The following is a 26,108-nucleotide window of genomic DNA, read 5'->3' as shown; positions in this document are numbered from 1 at the left end:
AGATCTTAAATCAATTGGAATTGAAGATGTTAATCTGATTTGCAGCATATGGACATGATTTCTAACGTTTATTTGACAGGAGATATCTCTGATGGGAATGAGATCTGCATCATGAAGTTACAAATAAGTATATTCTGGTCCATTCAGGAAATAATTCAAGTATGAGATTAACTGTCAGCATTATTTGCATAGGAGGCGTTGGTAATATTAATGTGGTTTACTGACCGTTTATAGTGAATCTCACTATTCACTAAGGGCCGGTTTCCGAGCTCGGGATTGATCTCAGTTCTAGACTTTAAACAGCTGGAGTCAGAAAATTGGCTTCCCGAAAACGGGGAGTAGTCGTAGTTCACGTTTAAATTAAATTCCAAAAAACTAGAAAATTGAACACAAAATAAAAAAAGATAAAATACTGTAAAGTTTCAGCTATTTTGATTCATTTAGGAATGTTACATTTTGTCAAGGAAAAACGTTTCCAATTATAGAAATAAGAGAATGAAGATTATCGTAAAAACTACGACTACGCCCCATTTCGATAAGCCAATTTTCTGAACCCAGCTGTTCAAAGTTTAGAACTTAGCTAAATCCCGAGCTCGGAAACCGGCCCTAATAGTAGAGAAAGCTTATCTACTCCTACAAAGTGAAAACACTCATTCAATATGAAGTTTATTTATGAGTCTTCAATCATTAAATTTCATATTTTTGACTCAATGAATTGTCATAGAAGACACAGTTTTACAATACTCGCTAGGACACATTGTCATATGGAATATGTTGAATCATATGGGCTTGCATTCTCTAATTGAATTGGAAATTAATTATTCTACAGAATCTTACAACGTCGCTATTCCCTGGATCAAGTGTTACATTTTTTTTTAGTCTTTTCACAGCAGTAACTAATTTGATTGGGGATACGCGTATTTATGAAAACAAATATTAAGAAATCAAAGTATGTACACTTTATTCAACTTTATTTTATTATTCACAAAATATTCAATGCATGTTTGACGCATTTTTGTCACATTAATGAGTCATCTTCACTCGGGCTAGAACCTATTTTTCTGAATGAGAAAAATTGAACATATTTTTCTTAGATTTTAATGACTTTGATAGTAGAAAGTGATATACAAAAACTGTTCAATTGATATACATAATACTGGACTGCTTTACAAATTTTCAATAAGCTGTATCTGATGTAAGGTCACATAGAAATGGGAGACAAGGGAGAAGATAGAGCTCCAATAGGAAACTGAAAAACATCACGCCACTGTCATGTGACAAGGAAGGACTCCACTAATGCTGATGCTAAGTGTGGATTAATGATGGCTATAATTGCTAATAAGAGATCAAGCAGGTAAACAATCATTGCATTCAGAAATTACATGAAGCACGATCCCGTCTCAACCCAATAGCTGTTTATCATTGTAGTGATGTGGCTGCTGCTGACTGCAATGTTAGATAAACGGATCCTCAAACTCGTAAACAAGAACTACATATTTCTGGTTAAGAGTATAACGTCAATGGGAAAATGAATACGATGATGATGATCCGCCGGGTTGCTGAGAATGATGATAATGTGTACGCTCGACTCCAAGCCTAATAAAATAAATTCAACTGTCGGCCCTATTCCTCCTCTAGAATAAAGAAAATTATCCGAATTTCATACCAAATAACGATTCTCCTTTCGTCACAAAATTCACTTTGTGACACTACAGTGAGACATGTAAATAAAACCAGAGCATATGCTCATGAGCATGAGCATGGAGCATAAGGTTTTGCTCATGAGCATTAGGTAGAAGCATAAGCATTTGCTCATTTTTATATGAAAAAGCTTTACCTTATACTCTTACCTTATGCTCCTCAACTCTGGAGCAAATGCTCACGTATTTCAAAGATTTTTCATCAGCTGATTTCGCCTTTGTGGCCTTACTTTGTTTTTATAGCTCACGTAAGTGCTAAATATGCAAGTAGGGGACACCGCTTGTGTTTGGTCGTCTGCTCTGTTCTCTATTCATGAATTGAGTTTTAGGTTAGTTGAGTTCTGAATTTTGAATAGCAGGATAAATGTCATCTCTATAATAATCTTCAGCATAATATTATAATCTCAATAGCCTTCTTATAATCGTCTACACTCTCATCTTCTTGAATGCCTATTTCCTATTATGTGATGGCTATCTTTATATTGGATAGGTATCTTTTGTATTTATTCTTTTGTATCATGGTTGAATCTGGGAAGAGTTTTATAGCTCTGAACTATTGGTTGTGATCGTTTCTGGTATAGTTTCCTCTTACTTACACGAATTATTTAAGTTATTTTACTATGAGCAAGAAGAGGTGAAAAGCTGCTCCAGACCAGACTCACCTTTTTTGAAGAATTTGTTTCAAAAGTTGAGCAAACGCTCTAGTTTATTCATGCAATTTTGAGCATATGCTTCAACTATTGAGCAAATGCTCAAACTATTTTCTTGATGAGCATGAGCAAAAGGTTTTGCTCACGTTTATTCATAGAACATGGAGCATATGCTTCATATTTTAGAAGTATAAGCAAATGCTCAACTTTATTCATATGGCCCAATAAGGCTAGGATAATTATGCAGAACATAACCAACTAGTTTGCCAGTGGGCGCAGAAGAGGGATCTCAAGACCAGATATGAGACAAATGATATTGAATATAATATTAATAACATCTACTTACTTTATGACAAGACACACCGTTTGCCGGTTGCTGGAACCCATGACTATCCAATTGTTCCAAAAACTTCCATGACACAAGATTCCTGGAAATGAATTGAAATTTACTTCTAGCATAGGTCTGATTGCTTTCAACATGTATATAAGAAGGTGCATACAGACTGGCTTGAACCAAGTCTGTACAAAGTCTGGCTTCGGTAAGTCTGTGCGTACAGACTTATGCGCCACGAAATAGCGCATTCCACTTTACATCAGCTGATTCTTATTGAATATGTTTATGAAAAGTGAAATGCGCGTGTTTGTGACGCTCAAGTATGTACGCTCTTAGAAAGTGTGACGGTTAAAACATTATTTTATTTATTTATTTATTAGGTTAGCACAAACAATACAATGATCGGAGAAGAAAAAACAGGCTATTGCCCAAAACTTTTTCAATTCACAATGAAACCTAATTTCTATAACTAGACTTCATGATTCACTTTCACAGTAGTTTTTCAACTACTTACTTGTTGATCCCTGTGCATTGATTTAAGGTGGCTGTTTATGTTCTGCATAATAATCCTAGCATGTACAATGCTAGGATAATTATGCAGAACATAACCAACTAGTTTGCCAGTGGGCGCAGAAGAGGGATCTCAAGACCAGATATGACACAAATAATCTTGAATATAATATTAATAATATTTACTTACTTTATGACAAGACACATCGTTTGCCGGTTGCTGGAACCCATGGCTAGCCTCGGATCCAATTGTTCCAGAAACTTCCATGACACAAGATTCCTGAAAATGAATAGAAATTTACTTAATTTAGCATAGGTCTTATTGCTTTCAACATGTTCATACAAACTGGCAGGTGTGAAGCCTGGTCCTGACGATAACAAAAGATGAAATTGCAATCAGCCTTTATTGGGGGGCAGGATCAGAATGTAATCACTGTGCACCAGACCCCCACCCAACAAATGCCAATCGCCAGTCATTCAGAAGCACTCCGCTGATGTCCATTCAATGATATGCACGGCGTCTGTTTGCAGTCTTTTATCAATAGATACTTACACTAACAAAAATATATATCAATAAGCCTAATGCAGCTTATAAGTCTGATTACAGAATTCAATGCAATCATGCTCGAAATTTGTGATTTTTGAAATCTCTAACAACATGTAACACATGTAACAAAACGATAATGAGACATTAAATTCATCTGAAGTATCCACAGCTTCAACAAAATATCCAGTTACAATATTACTCCAACAATTCTCATTTTTAGAATCATCGAAAAACATGTGAGTTAAGTGATGTTGATAATCTACAAAATGGAATCAGCATACGAGTAATCAATCTTCATGGGTGGATAGTTCTATATACCCTAAGTGATATAGTATATTATACAAACATATACATGGATAGTCTTACACTTAGATGAACCATCATTAACTATTATATGTGGATTATACTACAGCCTTACACCATTAAATGATACCCTACTGGATTACACCAAAACTCTGCAACTCTACAGAGTCTGTGGATGGATTATCAATATAAGATCGGTTCTCACTTAAATAATGAGGCAATTCACACCAACATCCATCCATCTGACTGCAGAAGTTACAAGAAGGCTCTGCTCGGAGATGGATGTATGGAGTTACATTCTTCAAGCATCCTAGTGGACGTTTTTGATGAAGATCCTCTCATCAATAAGCTCGATAGGATTGTATAAAAAAAGAATTATTATCACTTCAGCTTCGGGTTCTGCATATTGAAATAAAAAATTTGGCTCGCGTTTGTTAAAAAGAAAAATGAAAATCTGTGGACGTACAGATATATGTCTGCCCATAGATATCTGGGACTGCAGAGCGCAGGGCTTTGGTGTGAACTAGCTTCAAGATTATACGGTAGCTGAAATAGGGTATTATTTGTAATAGATGTGCAAATCCATGAGTCCCATTTCAAAGCTGCCTCATTGTGTTGAGTCGTTGGAAGTGAGATGCGTGAAATACGACCATGTCACACTCTCATGGGTCACTGATTAAACTTACGTGCCCCAATGAGAATGTTACAAGGCCGTCTATCACAGATTGTTGTTGCTTAATATACAATATTACTCCTACGTTTCCAATTTTTAAATTCATCAATAAACATGATAGTTAAGTGATGTTGATAATCTACAAAACTTAAATAGCATAACAGTAATCAATCTTTAGGGATTATTTCTACTATCTGAATGTCCCAATAAACTTAATAGTTCTCAAGAGATCCAGTTGTAATATTTGAAATGAACCTAAGCAGCAAGAAGTCATGCAATACTCCGAGCCAAAGCAATAATTTATTTTTCAGTTACAATATAGCAATATAGTCTATAACTTTTCAGAATTCAGAGAATATTGCATTTTCGTATGCAGCTATTCAATTAATAAACTCTCAGTACCTCAGAAGACATAAGAGTTTCACTTTCAATAACTTTTTCAAATCTTCAAATTCCGAATAATGAAATCTATAATAAATTTCATGAACCAAATATGTAAATCTAAATTAAATTAATCAAATCGAAGTTACATCAGTCAGGAAGGCGGCTTCATCAAAGTTTTTGAAGTCTCTATAAGTGATAATTTTCTGTTCTGGCTTAGGTATCTTATGGGAAAGTACACAGTAGATCAAATCATGTCCAGAAATAGCTGGGACTGGGATTTGGCCTGCTTGAAAAACCTCATTGGGATCACTAACAATGAGAAGGTCAATGAGAGTGTCTGATTCATTAGTATGATGAGTTGGATCGAGAGGTAAAATAGTCATGTTTAGGCATTGGAAAATAGTAGTCAGTTGAAAGTAGTCAAAGTTACGATTTGTCATGTTCAAGTCGGTGTTCATATCCCCCATAACTAGTATACGGTTATAACAGGGCATAAGAGAAAGCAAGGCATTTTCGAAATCTGTAAATTGACCTATTTTTGGTGGGCGATAGCAGATACCAACGAGTAATTTATCAGTACTAGATAAGTATAATTCAAGTAGCATAAACTCTGGTCAGGAAAAATACTCTTGTTCAGATGTGATTGAAACTTTTATTTTGATACCATCTTTCACATAAATTGCTACACCCCCACAAGCTTTTTTTAATCTATCATTCCGGAAAAGATTATATCCAGGTAATGCAACAAAATTTGATGAAATACTAGGCTTCAAAAATGATTCGGAAATTCCAATTATATTGAAGTCCTGAAAACGGAAGATTGCTCTAAGTTCATCAATGTGGCAGCTGAGGGATTGGACGTTAAGTTTTGAAAAGTTTTTTGAAAGAAAGGAGCTCATTTTCTAGAGACATACCTGCGTCATTATTACTATTATTGAAATAATCATACCTACTTGAGGGCGAGCGAGCTGACGTGTCAGTGAGAGGCATCATGGAAGCAGCAGACCAACCGTGAACCGACCTCAGAACGACACATGACGGGGAAAATGGGGATGAAACTGATAAATCTTATCCTAAATGGAAAAGTCTCTTGATTCGAGTGCATTCTGTATGCTTTGACAGTTCGGCTCCCTTCACTATTTAAAAACACTAGTTCAAAAAATTCACTAAACACAATAAGATGTAGATGTTGTGATCTGTGGAGTTCCGGTGATGAATAATCCTAATTGTGAATAAGATGAAGATTGAGGAAGAACTGGTAGTGGGAGATCTAGTCCAAGTGGAGATAGAGCGAGTAGGTATCCAGTAGTGGAAGAATCGAGTCCAAGTGGAGGTTGAGCGAGAAGGAATCCAGTAGTGGAAGATCGAGTCAAAGTGAAGATTGTGCGAGAAGGAATCCAGTAGTGGAAGATCGAGTCAAAGTGAAGATTGTGTGAGAAGGAATCCAGTAGTGGAAGATCGAGTCAAAGTGAAGATTGTGCGAGAAGGAATCCAGTAGTGGAAGATCGAGTCCAAGTGGAGACAGAGAGAGATGGAATCCAGTGGTGGAAAATCGAGTCCAAATGGAGATAGAGAGAGATGGAATCCAGTAGTGGAAGATTGTGTTCAAGGTGGAGATAGAGCGAAATGGGATCCAGTAAAAACTGCAAAAGAGAAGAAAAAGCCAGCAGAAAAACGAAAAATCTTTGAAGAAAATTATCAATTGAGAAAAGATACATAATACAACTGATCATGAATAATATTTGCAGAGAGAGAGAGAGAGTGTGTGAGGGAGAGGCCATGTTTCTACCACAACTTAACAAAACGACTGCAAAAACTGAACACTTTCGTCAATAGAGAAGTTTGGGGACCTACAATTCACCTATCTATTTACCTTCTTCTTTTTCAACCTTGGGGTTGCGTCCATTGTGAAACACCTGTTTATTCACTATAAAAACCATTATAATGAAAATGGATGACAAGAAATGATAATTATTAAATAAGTTCAACAAAGAATAAAAAGAGATAGAACATACGATTGGTGACGTCAAAGTGATTATGAGAGACACAACCCAATTATTCAAGTAACTATGGAACATATTATTTTTCAGTGATTTAAATTATTCAATATTGATTGTTCAGTAATGTGTCAATTATAAGAATTTTTTAGTAATATCATATTTTTTTGTTTTTAGAATAGAATTATAATTATATTTCTTTTTAGTTTTATAAAATAGCACAACTCGCATCCGCGCTCAGATTCTTTCTTTGCGGATGATAATCTTTTCCATAAAATGTAATTTATATTTATGTTTGTGAACTGTATTTTAAATGAAAATAAATTTGATTTGATTTGATTTGATACAATATACAGGAAAGTTGACAACAGCAACAAAAATTACATAAATAAGAAATTGCGAATATGAGATAAAAGATATTAACAAATAGCTTTTCACAATACTAATAATCAAGTTACTGATATTTTTGAGAATGCAAGGTTTGACATAATACATATTATATTGAAATAGAATCAATATTATTTTGTAGTTGTCCTATAATTGAGTAGGGTAGATTACCAATCAAGTGCAAGCCTGGTCCTGACGATCACAAAAGTTGAAGTTGCAATCAGCCTTTATTGGGGGGCAGGATCTAGTAACAGAATGTAATCACTGTGCACCAGACCCCCACCCACCCAACAAATGCCAATCGCAAGTCATTCAAAAGCACACCGCTGATGTCCATTCCATGATATGAACAGCGTCGTTTGAAGTCTTTTATCAATAAATACTGACACTAACAAAAATATATATCAATAAGCCCAATACAGCTTATAAGTCTGATTCAAGAATTCAATACAATCATGCTCAAAATTTGGGATTTTTGAAATCTCTAACAACATGTAACACATGTAACAAAACGATAATAAAACATTAAAATTCATCTGAAGTGTCCACAGCTTCAACAAAATATCCAGTTACAATATTTATTTCTATATACTCTTAGTGATATTGTATAATATACAAACATATACATGGATTCTCTTACACTTAGATGAACCATCATTAACTATTATACCTGGATTATACTAGAGACTTACACCATTAATGGATACCCTACTGGATTACACAAAACTCTGCAACTCTACAGAGTCAGTGGATGGACTTTCAAAAAAAGATCAGTTCTCACTTGAATAATGAGGCAATTCACACCAACATCCATCCATCTGACTGCAGACGTTACAAGAAGGCTCTGCTCGCAGATGGATGTATCGAGCTACAATCTTCAAGCAGCCTAGTGGTCGTTTTTGATAAAGATCGTCTCATCAATAAGCTCGATCGTATTGAATAAAAGAAGAATAATTATGACTTCAGCTTCGGGTTCAGCGTATTGAAATAAATAATTTGGCTCGCGTTTGTTAAAAAAAAAAATGAGAATCTGTGGACGTACAGATATATGTCTGCCCATAGATATCTGGGACTGTAGAGCACATAGCTTTGGTGTGAACTAGCTTCAAGATTATACATTAGCTGAAATAGGGTGTTATTAGTATTAGATGTGCAATTCCATGAGTCCCATTTCAAAGCTGTCTCATTTTGTTGAGTCGTTGGCAGTGAGATGCGTGAAATACGACCATGTCACACTCTCATGGGTCACTAATTAAACTTACGTGCCCCAATGAGAATGTAACAAGGCCGTCTATCACAGACTGTTGTTGAGTGAAGTTAATTCATCTGAAGTGTCCACAGCATTAACAAAATATCCAGTTACAATATTACTCCTACAATTCTTATGTTTTAACTCATCAAGAAAAATATTAGTTGATAATCTACAAAACTGATTATTTCTGTATACCCTAAGTGATATTATATAATATACAAACATATACTTGAATTGTCTTACACTTTGATGAACAATCATTAACTATTATACCTGGACTATACTAGAGACTTATACCATTAATGGATACCCTACTGGATTACACCAAAGCTCTGCAGAGTCTGTTGATGGATTTTCCAAATAAGATTGGTTCTCACTAAGGCTGTTCGGCATACCTTCTAATTTGTATTTAAATTAGATAATCTTTTTCAATATAATTACCCTAAAATGCTGGATTGCTGGTGGTGTTTCCTTGAAATCAATTAATGATTATACCTGCCACAAAACAGATAACAATATTCTACAGAATGATGAAGTAATAATTTATGTCAAATCCGACTTTTTTGTCGAAATAAAAGAAATTTTAGTTAGGCAAGCCAACTGTTTGAATATGCATTTGAAAATTGGGGAAGATACTTTTGTTATAACAGCGTTATATAGATCTCCATCACACTTGGACTTGACAGAATTTCTCATTGATCTGAGGCAGATTTTGGATGATAATGGAAAGCATTTTCACATCGTTCTAGGAGATTTGAACATCAACACAAAAGAACCAAATCAGCACAGGCAACTGGAAGACTATGATAATCTACTCAGTGAATATGGATGGATTCCTACATTGTATAAAGCACGCAACTCGTATTGGTAATAATAGCGCTTCATGTATAGATCATATTCTTATAAACTTTAAAAAAATATAATACCAATAGTTTTCCCAAATTCTATCACAGATCATTTTATAACTATTCTGGGAATTGAATATGATGCGGTGTAACACAATCACAACAGAAGGATACCCTACTATGAAAGTATTGATTATAATAAACTTTCATTAGCACTAACGAATGAGACCTGGAATTCCGTGTACCAGCAGGAATGCGCTGATAGTGCTTTGAAGAGAATGATAGAAATACTGAAGAAATACACAGAAGAATGTAAAGTTATTAATAGAGTATCGCACACAAAAAGGAAATTAAGCCGTGGATTACAAATGGATTAATTACATCAATAATGAAGAAAAATAAATTACACAGACAAAGCAAGAATAATACAGCGAATCTACAGCTTAGAGATTATTATAGAAGGTACAGAAATCTACTAACAACTGTAATAGAAAATGCGAAGAAACAATACTTTTCAAGGCGATTTGAATCTTCCAGCAACTCTAAGCATACATGGGAAGTAATAAGAGAAATAACTGAAGTGCGACGGCAACACAAATCCACCAAATCAACTTGAATGGGAGAGAATTGAAATTGGGAGATGATGATAAATATATGGCAAATTTTTTCAATGAATTTTTTATTAATATTGGATCAAAACTGGCCCCGGACATTCTAAATAGCGATTGTAATGGCGCAGATGAGCATGCGGCAGCTGATCAGATAGTCTGCCGGTCATTATTCTTCACACCTGTCAGTGAGGAAGAAATGATAAAAATCATTAATAGTCTTAAAGCTAATAGTGCACCTGGACTCGATAAAACCAGATTTTTTTCAAACAGAATAATACTATACTTGCCAAGCCTTTAACACATATTGCATACATAATTTTTGAGGAAGCTGACTGTAAAGTTTGGAGTGCCACAAGGAACAGTACTACGAACGAATATTTTTCTTCTCTACATAAATCCATTATGCAATAATGGATCAATCACCACCTTTGCAGATGATACTGTTCTACTGTTCTCTGAACCGACCTGGGAGATGACCTGGAGAGAAGCCGAGACTGGACTTCAGAGGGTGTCTCGCTGGTTGGCTGAAAATCTGCTAACATTGAACCATGAGAAAACCTTCTTTCTGACCTTTTCGGCGACTCAACATGGACAGCCAACAGGAGATGAGGTTAATCAAGAATCAATGGAATAACACTTCATACACTGTTCACAGGAAACAGTCACAAAAATACGTGGGAATTATAATGGACTCTTTTCTGCGCTGGGATCATCATCTCAATAAATTATGCGGGAGACTGAGGAAGACTATCTGCAGATTCAGGATTCTGAGGACACTGGTCGACAAGGGATGTCTAAGAGTTATCTACTTCTCCCTAGCCTCTAACCTAGCCTCTCTACCGAATACTTCAATTTTCCTGGCTATACCTTATTTAGAAATGACAGGATCGGCAAGGGTGGAGGAGGTGTTGCTGTATATATTCGGTCTCAATTTGCTGCCAAGGTAATTGCATCATCTCCTCAATTGTACACATGTTTACCCGAATTTCTCATGATTGAGGTCAATATTGGACAAGATACTTCGCTGATCGTTGCTATATATCGTCCACCCAAGGCTGGTAGATTGTCTATTCTAGAGGATGCGCTACTAGATGTAATGCACCAGTATCAGCATATAATTTCTCTTGGAGATTTCAATGCTATCAGATGAAAAATACCTTTGAGAGCAGACAAGTAAGAACACTCTTTGATTCGTTGAATATGGAAATACTCAATAAAACTTCACCCACTTTTCACACTGACACTTGTCATTCCCTACTCGATCTTACTATTGTGAGTGATCCGGATTTTGTTATGGCTGATGGACAAATACCATTCTCTATGTCGGGTCATGATCTGATTTATGTTATATATAGTCTTGAGCATGAAGTAAGATACACACCAAAGATTAGGGGCAGGAACCTAAAAAACATTGATTTAGATCGCTGTCTGGCTGATGCTGTGGAGAAGCCTTGGCATGATATTGTGAATATGAATAATATCAATGACAAGGTAGAGGCCTTTAATTCAAAGATTTTTTCAATCTTTGACGAACATGCACCAGTACAGGATGTGAAGGTTCACCGCAGGCCATGTCCCTGGTTTAACAGTGAAGTATCTCTTCTGAGATGAGAGAGAGATAAAGCTAGGCGTAATCATCTCAGGACTGGTTGCAATGCAGACTTTGTGCGTTACAAAGCTTTGAGAAACAGGTTGAGGTCTGTCTGTCGTAGAGCTAAGATAGAATACTATGGTAAACTTTTTGAGGAAAGGCAGTCCACTTCAGAGCTGTGGAGGAACATTCGAAAATTCGAGGTGATACCTCCCAAGTCCAAGTCCACTGCTGTTAATGTTCCTCTGGAACAGCTTAATGAATTCTTTTCTACTCCATCTCCACCTTCTTCATTTGCTCACCATTCACTGAACTCAATCATGATTAATCAATTTACTCACATACTTCCACAGGAAAAAATTTTCTTCTCATATGTCTTTCCTGAGACAGTCTCCTCCGCTATTCTCTCAATTAAAAAGAATAATAAAGGTATTGATAATAAACCACAAGCTTCCTGAAAATCACAGACCGATTGCCAATCCACCTGTATTTCTAAAGATATTCGAATATGTAGTGCTCCACAGATTAACAAAGTACTTGAACAAGTCAAAACTGCTGTCCCCTAAACAGTTTGGATTCAGGCCCCGCACTTCTACAGGTGATGCGCTTTTTTCTTTTATAAATGAAGTGCTGAATTCTGTGGATGGAGGATCCAGGGTATGTGGCCTGATTGCCGATCTTTCCAAAGCTTTCGATCTTGTAAACATTGAAATTTTATTGAAAAAGATGAAATTATATGGTTTTGAAGGCAAGGTTCTCAAGTGGTTCATATCGTACTTTGATGAGAGACATCAGCGGGTGGAAATAGTCTCACTCTTTCGTGTATCAGTTGGAATGGTTACAGGCGAGGAGTGGGGTCCCTCAGGGATCAGTCCTTGGTCCTTTGCTTTTCCTTCTATATATTAACGACTTGCCACCACACCTTGAGCCAGCACACTGTGTTTTATATGCTGATGATGTAAGTATTTTATTGAAAAGTAACAGTCAGCATGATATGGAATCTCAAAGAAGAAGAGCTCTTCAGAAACTAGAAGAATGGTTGGCCTCAAATATGTTGGAACTAAATTACAATAAGACTATGCAGATTCCATTCAGGATGGCTCGGGAAGCAGTATTGGATACGAGAGATGGAAACATAGGTTCAGCAAACGAGGCAAAGGTACTTGGAGTAGTGCTGGACTCTGAACTCTCCTGGCGACCTCATTTAGACCAGCTAAAAAGCAAACTAAACTCAGCAGTATTTGTTCTTAGAACCGTGAAGAAATTGCTGGATGCAGGAACGCTTAGAAGTGTTTATTTTGCTGTGTTCCATTCTCTTCTTTCATACGGTGTTATATTTTGGGGCAATTCAACTCATGCAATACATATATTTAGGATTCAAAAGTGGGCAGTTAGAGTGATGGTGGGTGAATATATTAGAGCAAGTTGTAGAGATTATTTCGAAGAGTTAAAGATTCTCCCACTACCAGGTGTATATATTTTAGAGGATCTTTGTTTCATTGATAGGAATAAAGATAGGTTCAATACAGGAGAGTTGTTCCACTCATACAATACCAGATATAGACAAAACCTCAGAGACAACATTTATTGAACTGGTATGTATGAGAGGGGGGTAAAGAGTGCAGGAATTCGGCTTTATAATTCATTGCCAACACGCATAAAAGCTCTTACAGGTGAAAAGTTCAGAATTAAGGTGAGGGAGGAGTTGTTGCAGGTTTGTCCTTATTCCAGTGAGGAATTCTTTTTGCATTATAGAATGCAAAGATTGACGACTTAGAAAAAATTCAATTTCTCTCTCCAAATAGGAGTTTTCCCATGTCTTTGGAAGCAATCATTAATATGTCCAGTTCCAAAAAATAATAATCCTACAACTCCACAAGACTTCCAACCTATAAACATAGTTTGTAGTATTTCCAAGGCACTGGAGAGAATAGTGCATGAACAGTTGTCACTGTACCTGGAATCATTCAACTTCTTTGATGAAAATCAGTCTGGTTACCGCCCTTTTCACAGCACAACAACAGCACTATTGAAAATCACTGATGACATTCGAAGTTCAATGGATCATCGTTCTTTCACTCTTCTTGTGTCATTTGATTTCACAAAAGCTTTCCATAATGTCTGTCATTCAATCTCACTGCATAAACTCTTTTTCCAGTGTGGTCTATCATCTTCTAGTGTTTCCTGGTTCAAGTCCTACCTTACTGATAGGTACCAGTGTGTCAGAGTGGCTTAGGAGAAAATGTCCAGGTGGCTGCCAGTTGTTGCAGGGGTCCCACAGGGCACAATCCTTGGCCCTCTTCTTTTCTCTATCTATGTAAATAACCTTCCTCTGATTTTTCGTGATTTGTCTTATCATATTTATGCTGATGATCTTGTTTGCTACAGTCGCTTTTCTTCTGGTCACTCTTCTCATGCTGATGATGCTGTGGCTGTCATGAATGTTGATATAGCATCTTTGATTGTATGGGCAAAGGTGCATTGCTTGAGTCTCAATGCCAGGAAGTATTATTGTTGCTTATGGCAGACTGTACAATCAACTGGACTTCAATGCAGTGTCGAAAGGTGTGATATGGTCATCCCTTCTTGCATCATATACGAACCTAACTGCATAATTCAATGCACGCTGCAATTTCATATTAAGCTCCTCAGTCATGTCATTGTAGACCATGCTGCCATAGTCTACAATGGGCTAAAGATGGGCTAGATGGCCATGCACTTCAGTATGAGGAATGTATCAGGGTTCTGGGAGTTTTCATAGATAAGAATCTTAATTGGACCTATCATATCAACACCTTATCGAGGAGGATTTTCGCAACAATGCATCAATTCAAGAGGTTAAGGAAGTTTCTCCCAACCAACCTTCGTGTTACGCTGGTTCGAAGTCTTGTCCTGCCCATTGTAGACTATGGCAGCATGGTCTACAATGACATGACTGAGGAGCTTAATATGAAATTGCAGCGTGCATTGAATTATGCAGTTAGGTTCGTATATGATGCAAGAAGGGATGACCATATCACACCTTTGTATAGGAGACTGCAATGGCTGAAACTGAGGGACCGGAGACAGTACTTCATATTATGTCTTGCATATCACCTAGTTGTCGAGGGTAAGGGTCCGCAGTATCTGAAAGAGAGATTCACCCTTCTTGCGCACATCCACCACAGAAACACACGGCAGCATCAGTATTTCCTACAAATTCCACTTTACTGTAGTGGCGTCCCGTCTGTGGAACAATCTATCACCTGAGTTGATTTTCTCACCAAGCTTCTACTTGTTTAAATCGAGGCTTCTGTCATCATTGATAAATGATACCTTAGCATAAGGTCATTATGATTGGCAGGGTTTGGTGCATTCATGCTTTCATTCCATAATTACTTTTTTTCTTTTTTATTAAAAGTCTGATCATAATGTTTTTAATAGGACCACCTTCATAGTTTATTTCTTACCTATTCCATCTACTCTCTTTTGTATTGTATTATGGAGTTTAATATTTCGAATACTTTCATGATAAGTTCCACATGGATGCAAATAACAACTTTTCTTTCCTCCAGTATTGCTAATGTGAACTAGTATAATGTTGATAGCTTAATATATACTATATTATTTTCTTCGATATTTGTAATTGATCAATACTAGTGCAGAACTGTTAAATAATTATTATTTATCTCATAAGTTTGATTTAATTTTACTGTCAATTTTTGTAAATGTTACCATAGGCAACAGCCTAGTAACAATTATAAATAAATATATCTATCTATCTATCTATCTATCTATCTATCTATCTATCTATCTATCTATCTAGCACAGTCCCTCATGCTGTATGGCGATTGTGGGATGGGGAGGTGCAAGCTTCTTGCACATCGAACCGCTCCTGAGGGTACAGAAGCTGATCATGAGGGTCATCAACCAGAAGCCTCCATGCTATTCATCAGACCTGCTATTCAATGAGTTTGACGTGATGGATCCAAGACAGCTTTACTCCAAGGAGATACTATGCAGATTATACAAGAACCCAACAACATTTCAAACTAGAAACCACAACCACAACACCAGATACAGGAATCTTCTCATCACCAGTGTTGCAAAAAAGGCATTATACCAGAGACATTTCAATCATTTAGCACCAAAATTATATAATCTACTTCCTGCAAACTTTAAATAGATTAATCATCCTAGAAAGTTCAAAACAATAGTATACAATTGGTTGATGAGCAAAGGAAGACAGAACATAGAAAACATTATTTCAAATAACAACTAACCACCTAATGACTTACTAAACACTAACTTATTAATAATACGCACAAAAAACTAACAAAACCTACTCTAGAACATGGTACGCCATAGTAGAGTAGGTCAATTTCCACACAGAAAAAACTAAAAAAGTAGAGGACACATTATACGATTTTTTTGTAACTAACTATTGTATATAATATTGTAATTTATCTAATATTTTGTGTAATTGATGTTGTAGTTTTAGTTTTTTTTTGGGAAATAAACAAACATTTATTTATTTAATTGTTAAGATCATTATAAGAGTGAGAAAGAGTAGTAATTTGAAACTTTTAAGTGGTCTAATAAGGGGTTGTTGAAGTGCTAAACTCAGTTTTTTTTCTAGATCATAAACGGTTTTGAATTTTCCATTGGAGGTTTTTTTAATACATTCAGTATATTATTGGCTTTGCTCTAATATGCGTTCTTTCGCTATTGATGCCAAAATAAACAAGTTATCGAATTTACAAAATATGTAACTTTTTTATTCATGAACGATATGTGGAATGTTTGATTTGGAAAGATATATTTTTGGAATTTTTAAGAGAAGTTCTAATAATATAGTCGAAGCCGTTTATGATCTGGAAAGTTAGAACTTTAACAACCCATAACTTGCTTATAAGACCACTTTAAAATTTCAGTTTCCATTTCTTCTCACTCTTAAAATGATCTTAACAATTATGTTGAAAAAAATTATCCAATTTAAATACAAATAAGAGGGTGTATCGAACAGCCTTGAATAATGCGGCAATTCACACCAACATCCAACCATCTGCCTGCAGACGTTCCAAGGAGGCTCTGCTCGCAGACGGATGTTGTCGAATCGGGTTATATATTCTCCAGGCAACCTAGTGGACGTTTTAAATAAAGATCCCCTCATAAATAACAATCAGATACAATAAAAGAAGAATAATTATGACTTCAGCTTTGGGTTTAACGTCTTGAAATGGCGTTGATTTGGCTCGCGTTGAATCTGGCTTGATTTGATTTGTCTTGATTTGGCTCGCGTTTGCTAAAAAAAGTGAAAATCTGTGCCCATAGATATCTGGTACTGCAGAGCGCAGAGCTTTGGTGTGAACAAGCTTTAAGATTATACAGTAGCTGAAATAGGGTGTTATTTGTAATACATTTCAAAGCTGCCTCATTTTGTTGAGTCGTTGGCAGTGAGATGCGTGAAATACGACCATGTCACACTCTCATGGGTCACAAATTGTGTCACAATGCATCACATTGTGTACAAATACTTAACATGAGAAAAGGCACAACAGGCTCAGGCCCAAAACTGTCCCATTTCCAATTTATATTATACTGTCTAAATCAAAATGTAGGTTATGTCACTTTCACTTTTCAAAACTCAGATAAACGAGAAAATTAGATACTATTTGTACAGAACAGTAAAGTACTTCCAATCACTCCATTCTTATTTCACGAGACCCAATGAGTTAGAGACGACAGTGCAATGACGTCATTCCTACTTTGATGAAATTTTGTGTTGAACGGATCTGAAATTTGTTGAGAAACAAGACTTTATGTTATTTGTTGTAAATTTGAGTTAGGAATTGCTATACTATGTGATCTATTTCAATGTTACAATATTCAAATCAACATAATTATGATACATCCGAATGACATTTAAGGAATTAAATTTCAATATAACATATTTTTATGACTGAATGAACAATCTACAGAGTATCTGATAAGCCACTCCTTATTTATATACAGCTATAATTTAATTATGAACCAATTTGTTAGAACTACATTTGTTAGATAGAGCACTCCTTGAGGTTGTGTTTAACAACAATTTTCATTTGTTTCAGTTAAAAAATGCCCCCTCTCTTGACTGTGCAAGAACGAGCCGAAATCGTTATGTGGTCTGAGGATCTGTGGTGCGAGTGCAAAGATGGTGGAGGGCTGAACGAGGGATCCATGCAATACTGGATGCAAAAACATTGAGATCTTTCTTAAGAATCGTTGCAACAGAGTAACGTGGAAGACCACTTTCACAAGATCCTCAACACAGTGATTTCTTAGGCCTCCTCATGAACATTTCAAGAACTCTGTCAACATTCTCAGCTGTCAACTTCATGATCAACATCTTCTTGATGTTGATGGTCTTCCTGATCGACTTGCATCTGCGACACTCACTGTTGTTAGAAATTTGGAATGGAAATTTTCAACCGTTTTTGCATCCAGTTTTGCATGGATCCTTCGTTCAGCTCTCCACCATCTTTGTACTCACATCACAGATCCTCAGACCACATAACAAGAAGCTATTTCGGTTCATCCTTCCACAGTCAACCGAGGGAACCTTTTCAAACTGTATCAAATGTAAATTGGTGTTAAACACAACCTCAAGGAGTGCTCTAACAAATGTAATTCTAACAAAATTGGTTCATAAATAAAGAAATTATGGCTGTATAAAGATAGGGAGTGACTTATCAGACATTCTGTATATTCACTTCACCTAATCGGTCTACTACAATAGTTTGAATGGGAAACAAAATTCCCAAGTAAACTTTTTTTTAATAATTTCCAGTCCACTTTCAACAAATGAGATTCTATGTTTCTGAAAGGGAAAAATGTGTCCTAACGTCGCGATAGATATCCTTTCTTATGACAGGATTGAGTTCACATTCACAAAACATTTATTTTGCCATTGTGCATTTATTTTGCATTTGTTAATGTCCAAAATATCATTGGCCACTTGTATTTTATTTGCACAGCTTTGTAATGTCACTATAAATATAGACAGGCGAGTTCGTTCAACTCGGAAATTACTTCCTTCAGTTGGGAACTTACTAAAGAACATTTTCAACATTCTCAGAACTGGAGAATTAAAATTCTAATATTAAATTCGAATTCAGCGTCGGAAAATACTACATCCGGCCTGGTTTTCAAAGGGGTTTGATAATAAAATAAATCTTTATTCATCAAAATGGAATAATTCAAAAATTACTATATTAACAATACATTTTTATCAAAAGATATTGAATTGACATAAAAGTAAAAAATGACTTGACTAACTAAAGAAGGCAAATTATCAAATATATTTGTACTTATTGTTTAAAGTTTCCCCTTAATTTCAATCTCCAAGTTCAGGTTCTTAATACATTACGGTATTAATAAGCATACAGTTAAAGATCATCAAATTGAAAATACTATTCACTGAATTAATGGTCAATATTCTACAATAAGCTATAAGGTAACAATTCAACATTATTCTACAATAAGGTGGTTATTGTACACGCTAGGATAATTATGCAGAACCTAAACAACTTAGTTTGCCAGTTGGCGCAGTTGAGGAATCACAATACTAGAGATGACAGAAATAATCTTTAATATGATATTAATAATTTTTACTTACTTTATGACATGACACACCGTTTGCCGGTTGCTGGAACCCATGGCTAGCCTCGGATCCAATTGTTCCAGAAACTTCCATGACACAAGATTCCTGAAAATGAATTGAAATTTACTCAATTTAGCATGGGTCTAATTGCTTTCAACATGTACATAAAAAGGTGCATACAGAGTGGCTTCAACCAAGTCTGTACAAAGTCTGGCTTCGGTAAGTCTGTGTTTACAGACTTATGCCCCACGAAAACGCGCATTCCACTTTTCATCAGCTGATGATATTCTTATTAAATATGTATTTCTGTATTTGTACAGAAACATCAAGATACAGACGTAATAAATATCAGCATCGGCTGATGAAAAGTGAAATGCGCGTGTTCGTGACGCTCAAGTAAGTACGCTCCTTGAAAGTGTGAAGGTTTAAACATTATTTCATACAATGAAATCTAATTTATGAAACTAGACTTCATGATTCAGTTTTACAGTTGTACTTCAACTACTTGCATGTCGAGTCTTTACAAGTTTCAAGGGACTGGGCCCCTTATTCAGAGGACAAGGAGTAACTTCTTCAGAAGGTAAGGACTAGATTATGGTAGCGAGCAAGAAAGTTTCAATTTTCTTATTATTCCAGCCTTGTTGAGTATACTGAATTGAATATTGAAAGGCGTTGATCAGAATCTATTCATTTTTTTTTTTTTTTTTTTTTGAATAACCAAAAGTACTTTATTAACAAATGATGTTTTTTCAAATGATATTGAATTGACAGAAAATTGCAAAAGTAAAGAAATGGCTTGATTCAATAAGAAAGATCAATAACAGAACTTATTTTCGGAAATCTGACTTACGCATATTTGGGAGTGGTAGATTCAAATCCAAAATTAGTATTTGTCTCTCTTTTTTGATAAGAAAATTGGAATTTGCCAGAAAAAGAGATTATTAATCAATTGCAAAATACGAGACCCCAACAACACTTGTTTTACGGCACAATTGTTGCAGAAAAATGGAATATAGGTGGAGCGGAAACGAGGCTCAAGTTACATATTTACTAGTAAATTTGAACGAACTACTTGTTACTATTGTCGCTATTGTCGCTAATAATACTTCTCCCAATCACTTGCAATATTTTTTTTTCAATTTACCAGTTAATTCTCATTTATTTTTATAACAAGTTATTGATTCCTCAAATAACCGGCTATTACTACTGAAAACCGTCTACAATTTTCACGAACTCAACTGGTATCAATCAATCAATCAATCAATCAATCAAGAATATTCTTTATTCCAAAAATACAGTAAGTACACAAATGATGAATAATATAAAATATAAAATACGAATAATTATGTACTTAAATTAAGTTTCCATATTATAGGTCATGGAATGAGTCTACATGGGCACTGTGGCCTGTGCGTAGACTCGAGTTGAAATTTCAAGTAGGTATAGTGAATCCTAATGAAGGGGGAGAAGAAAGAGAGGCAAAATTAATTCAATTTATGAGGGTAATTTCATTCAAATGAATGTCATAGTTTTGTATCGCAGAAATTCATTCTGTATTGTAAAGTCCGTCTGTATCGTATATAGCCAGTCTGTATCGTATAGAGTCAGTCAGTATTGGTATAGAGTCAGTAAAAGTCATGTTAATTTTGCAGTCAGGTGAGTCCGCCGCCCGCCAAGACCAGAGCCACAGTCTCCTCCTCACTTATTTCAAACAACCAATATTTCAATCTTTTTTTGAAAATTGGAAGACTTACTGCTGAAAAAATGTTATTTTGCGGAAATAATCTTTTATAATTACGATATATTACTTGAGATAGGAAGAAGCAATTTGTTGTTGAGAAGGATCTTGTAAGCTGGATAGATCTGATCCCAACTGTGGCTGCATATCTCGTGTTGTGAGAATGTAGAGATGGTATTAAAATTGAACCAAAATGTTTATAAACATGGGTGAATAAATCCTTTATGTATAATTTTTTCAAGGGTAGAACTCTAATTTCCTGAAATAATAAAGATGAGGGGTATCTTCGACATTTACGAAAGCCAGCTTTAAGGATTGCTTTTTGAATAATTTCTAGTCTTCTTAGATGGGTGCGGTAGGCTGCTCCCCATGCTAAGATGCCATATGAGAGGCGAGACTGTACAAAGGCAAAATAAGCTACTTTAAGTTCGTTAAAATTGAGAATTTCTCCAAGCTGCCTGAATGCAAATATATATTTACGTAAGGTTTTCAATTGGAAGTCAATATGTTGTATCCACTTAAGTCTGGAATCAAAAATGACGCCGAGATACTTATATGAGAAAACTTGTTCAATACTTTGACATCTGCACGAATTATTTAAAAAGTCATTACAATAATGAATTTTAAGATCCTCTAGATTGTAATCAGTTGTATGGGTTAATGCAATTGGCATGAACTTGGTTTTAGATATATTTAGTGATAATATATTTTGATCAAGCCATTTTTTAACAATAAGTAGATCAGATAAAGCTCTGTTTTTGGTTTCAAGCCAAGTGCTTCCCTGAACAAGTATTAAAGTATCATCAGCGAAAAGGAAAATTTCGCCATTCAAAGTTAACCGAGAGATATTATTAATATAAATTGAAAAAAGTATTGGGCCCAGGGTACTTCCCTGAACAACCCCAAAATTGATTGGTAGCTTCTCTCCCTCTGCCCCACATATAGATACATATTGCTGTCTGTTTGTAAGGTAGCTGGAAAACCAGTCAATTGCCTTACCCACAATTCCTATTGCTCTCAATTTATCAATCAACTTATCTCTGTCAACACTATCGAAGGCTTTTTTGAGATCAAGAAATATCATCAAAGCCTTCATATCACCTGACACAGCACTATGCAAAGCTTTGTTCACATCAAACATCACATCAGAAACACATCTGTCACTCCTAAAGCCATATTGCCGGTCTGTAATAATGTTATTCAATGTTAAGTAAGCAACAAGTTGCTCCTTGGCAATTTTCTCTAGAATTTTGGAGAAAACTATCAGTAGAGAAATCGGTCTGTAATTATTTTTATCTGAAAAACATCCTGTTTTATAAAGTGGAAAAACCTTGGCAATCTTATAGATATCAGGAAAAACTCCGTTTGTCAAACTCAGATTTATTATATGAAGGAGAGGTTCAAGGATTATATGGATATTATCTTTAAGAAGGCAGGCCGAGATCCGGTTGTAACCAGGCGCCGAACCACCTCTTAGTGCGGTCACACACCTTTAACACGTCCCGCTCAGAAACAGGATGAAACGCAAATTCTGTGTCTACAACATAGTCAGTATCATTCACTATCAGAGCACCACCTGAATCGATCGAACGAGCTAGATTCTCTCCTACTGCAGCAAAAAAAATGTTGAAATCATTTGCTACATCTCTGCAGACAGTGATAGGTGTATGTGGTGAATTGGACAAAAATTTATCCAATGGAAAGCTATCCTTTTTCACATTTCTTCCTCCTAACTCGTTTATCAGCTTCCAAAACAATTTAGGATCATTTTGGCACTGGTTCAATTTATTACGATAGTACATCCGTTTTGAATTCTTAAGTTTATTTGTAACTTGTTGTCTGAAGACACAAAAATTTCGCTTCAGCTCTAAGTTAAATGGTTGGTTTTTTACTTTTTTGCTCATCTTGTCTCTTTCACGAATCAACACAATTAGATCTCGAGTGATCCAGGGTTTGAGCTTCTTATATCTAGTGGAAATATTTTTTAATGATTTTTTAGAACTGGAGATTGCCTCAGAAAATAAATAGGAAAAATCAGCGGAACATTGGTTGACGTCATGTGCTTGTGTGATGCTATTGTAGTTGATTCGACTCAGGTTGGCGGCTAAGAGAGCGCGATCAATGTAGTGGTGTGTGATAGTGTCAGTCATGTCAGTCTGTGTAAAATTGTCAAAATCAATAGTGAGTCCTATGCTGTAGTGATCTGTCAAGTGCGATTGCAAAACAGCTGATCGCACATTTACCATATCATTATACCGTATAAAAAAATGGTCTATACAAGATTTTGTGTTTTCAGTTACTCTTGTTGGTTTGTCAATGCACTGAAAAAGTCCTGCTCCTATCAATGTGTTTAAGTAAGTGTCAGTGTTCAAAGTATTTCCTAATAAGTCAAAGTTGAAGTCACCACTCCAAATAATTGTTGTGGCTCTATTGAATTGGTTAATATAGTCGTCCATTGAGTCTAAAAATAATTGAATATCGCAGTCGAAAGTCCGGTAGAAAGCCAAAAGACAATAATTTTGATTTTTGAAAGAAAATTCCAATTTTAAGCCATACACATCAGCAATAGAAGTTTGTACGGCACTCACTGATAATCTCTTATTGTAGTAAACTATAACACCGTCGGCTCTGTTTCGTCGTCTGTCAGTAATTACATAGTCAAATCCCTCTAAAGGTATTCCCTCCTCACCTTCTCTCAACCAGCATTCTGTTAGTATTATGAAATCCAAAGTTGGTAAACTATCTAGATAGACCAAAAGTTCATCTACATTTTTGGAAAAGCTACGAATGTTACATTGAAAAAACTTTAGCCTCTCCCCCCCTCCCTCCGTAGAAAAGAAATTCACAAATTCATGTGTTGATTCAAGCTCTAAACATATGTGGTTAAAACATGATAAATGATCGTCATCAATCATCCGATTGAAACTCCGTCGACTGCGCACAGGCCACCCACCCAACTGGTCAACAAATTAACAATCGCACACAATTATACAAAAAGGATTGATTAACCTGAATACGTGGAATTTGATCGAATTAAATGAGTAAACTAGAAAAAAAATAATTGAAGAGTAAGATATATTAAATAGAATTAAATTCATGAAGTTTCATCTATAAAAGTTTTAAACTTTTTTCGTGAAAAACAACTCAGAGACATATACTTTAATTTATGCTTTTTTAAGTGAATAAAGAGTAACAAGCAAAAGCAGTTTCCTAAAATTGAACAGTCAAACATATCAATCACACCATTCTCATTACCCACACACATTCTTTGTGATTATTATGGGTCAGTATGAATTCGACACAGCAGGTAGTCTAAAAACTGTAGCAAACTAACTGAGAAAACTGTAAAAGACTGAATTATTATCAGATGAATTTCCAAACACAGAATAAAGGTAAAAAAATAACGGGAGATAATGAGATGATCACCAATTCTGAAGAACCAATAAAAGATCGAGGGTGATGTCTAATTAATCTCTTGTGATTTTGTGAGAATGATGATTATAAATTTGCATTAGTAGGTTTAGGTATGTTTTGAACTACCATGATTTTGAAATTAGTAACTGATACTCAACAGAGTGGGCTCAAATTGTCATGTGCCTGCAACGAGAGTAACAGACGCATGTGATCAATCAATTATTTTTGTAAGTGTGTATCTATCGAAGAGATAAATACATTTTTGTTGTAATACATCATTCGATTGAAATTCAGGAATCAATGCACATGAATCAAAAACAAGAGTTGCCTACCGAGTTGTAGATACAACAAGCAGTTCTCAGTAGGGGCATGCATAAAATGACTGAGTCTAATGTACAACGAATAAGACAGCATTCTGAACAAGAAATGCAGAAAGCAAGTACAGAACAAGCCAGTATCCCTCTTCATCCGCCTTTAAACTTCAACAAAAAGCAGCTCACCAATCTTTTTCCTTAGCCGGTTAATCCTCTTCTAATCTGAGGACTGCGGGTGGCCATGTTTAACACAACTTATCAAAACGACGGCAAAAACATCACAACTGAATGACTAACACTTTAGTCAACATGAAAGTTTGGGGACCTAGAATTCATCTATCTATTCACATTCTTCTTTTTCAACTATGGGGTTGCGTCCATTGTGAAACACCCGTTTATTCACCATAAATAACAATAATGAAAATTAATAACATAAATGATAATTATATTACTGTATGTAATTATTGAATAAGTTCTACAGAGAATGAGAGAAAATTGAACAGATTGAACGATCGGAGAGACGATTGAACGATTATTCAAGTAACTAAGAAACATATTATTGTTCAGTGATTTAAATTAATCAATATACAAGAAAGTTGACAACAGCAACAAAAAATTACAGAAACGAGAAATTGCGAATATCAGATAAAAATTAATAACAAATAGCTTCTTACAATACTAATACTCAAGTTACTGATGTTTTTGAGAATGCAAGGTTCGACGCTATACATATTATACTGAAATAGAATCATTATTATTCATAGTTGCCCTATTATTGACGAGAATAGATTACCAATCAAGTTAAAGCATGGTCCTGACTATCATAAAAGTTGAAGTTGCAATCAGCCTTTGTTGAGTGAGGAGCAGGTCACAAAATGCAATCAGTGTGCACCAGACCCCAACCCAACAAATGTCAATTGCTAATCATTCAGCAGCACTCCATTGCAGGTGTCCATTTGCAGGCTTTCATCAATAAAATACTTACACTAACAAAAATATATCAATAAACCTAATACGGCTTACAAGTCTGATTCAAGAATTCAATACAATCATGCTTGAAAATAGTGAAATCTCCAACAACATGTAACATGATTCTGTAACGAATCAATAAAAAAAGTGAATTCACCTGAAGTGTCCACAGCTTAAACAAAATATCCAGTTACAATATTACCTCCACAATTCTCATTTGTAAACTCATCAAAAACATGAGTTAGTTGAGTAATGTTGATGATCTAAA

The 26,108-nt window shown here is 35.4% G+C and overlaps 1 protein-coding gene across 1 annotated transcript in view; it reads right to left on the bottom strand.

The window, feature by feature from the left end:
- The window catches only part of LOC120354691, a 129,087-nt gene that overhangs the window by 17,525 nt on the left and 85,454 nt on the right, over positions 1–26,108 (bottom strand). The window contains exons 3-5 of the mRNA XM_039442108.1: positions 19,421–19,510; positions 3,385–3,474; positions 2,697–2,778 (exon numbers count right to left, since the gene is read on the bottom strand). Coding sequence (XP_039298042.1) covers positions 2,697–2,778; positions 3,385–3,474; positions 19,421–19,510 — 262 coding nt within the window. The remainder of the gene's footprint in view (positions 1–2,696; positions 2,779–3,384; positions 3,475–19,420; positions 19,511–26,108) is intronic.

Source organism: Nilaparvata lugens, chromosome X (genome assembly GCF_014356525.2).
Source record: "Nilaparvata lugens isolate BPH chromosome X, ASM1435652v1, whole genome shotgun sequence".
Classification (NCBI taxonomy): Eukaryota; Metazoa; Arthropoda; class Insecta; order Hemiptera; family Delphacidae; genus Nilaparvata; species Nilaparvata lugens.
This window is presented reverse-complemented; position numbering and strand designations above follow the sequence as displayed.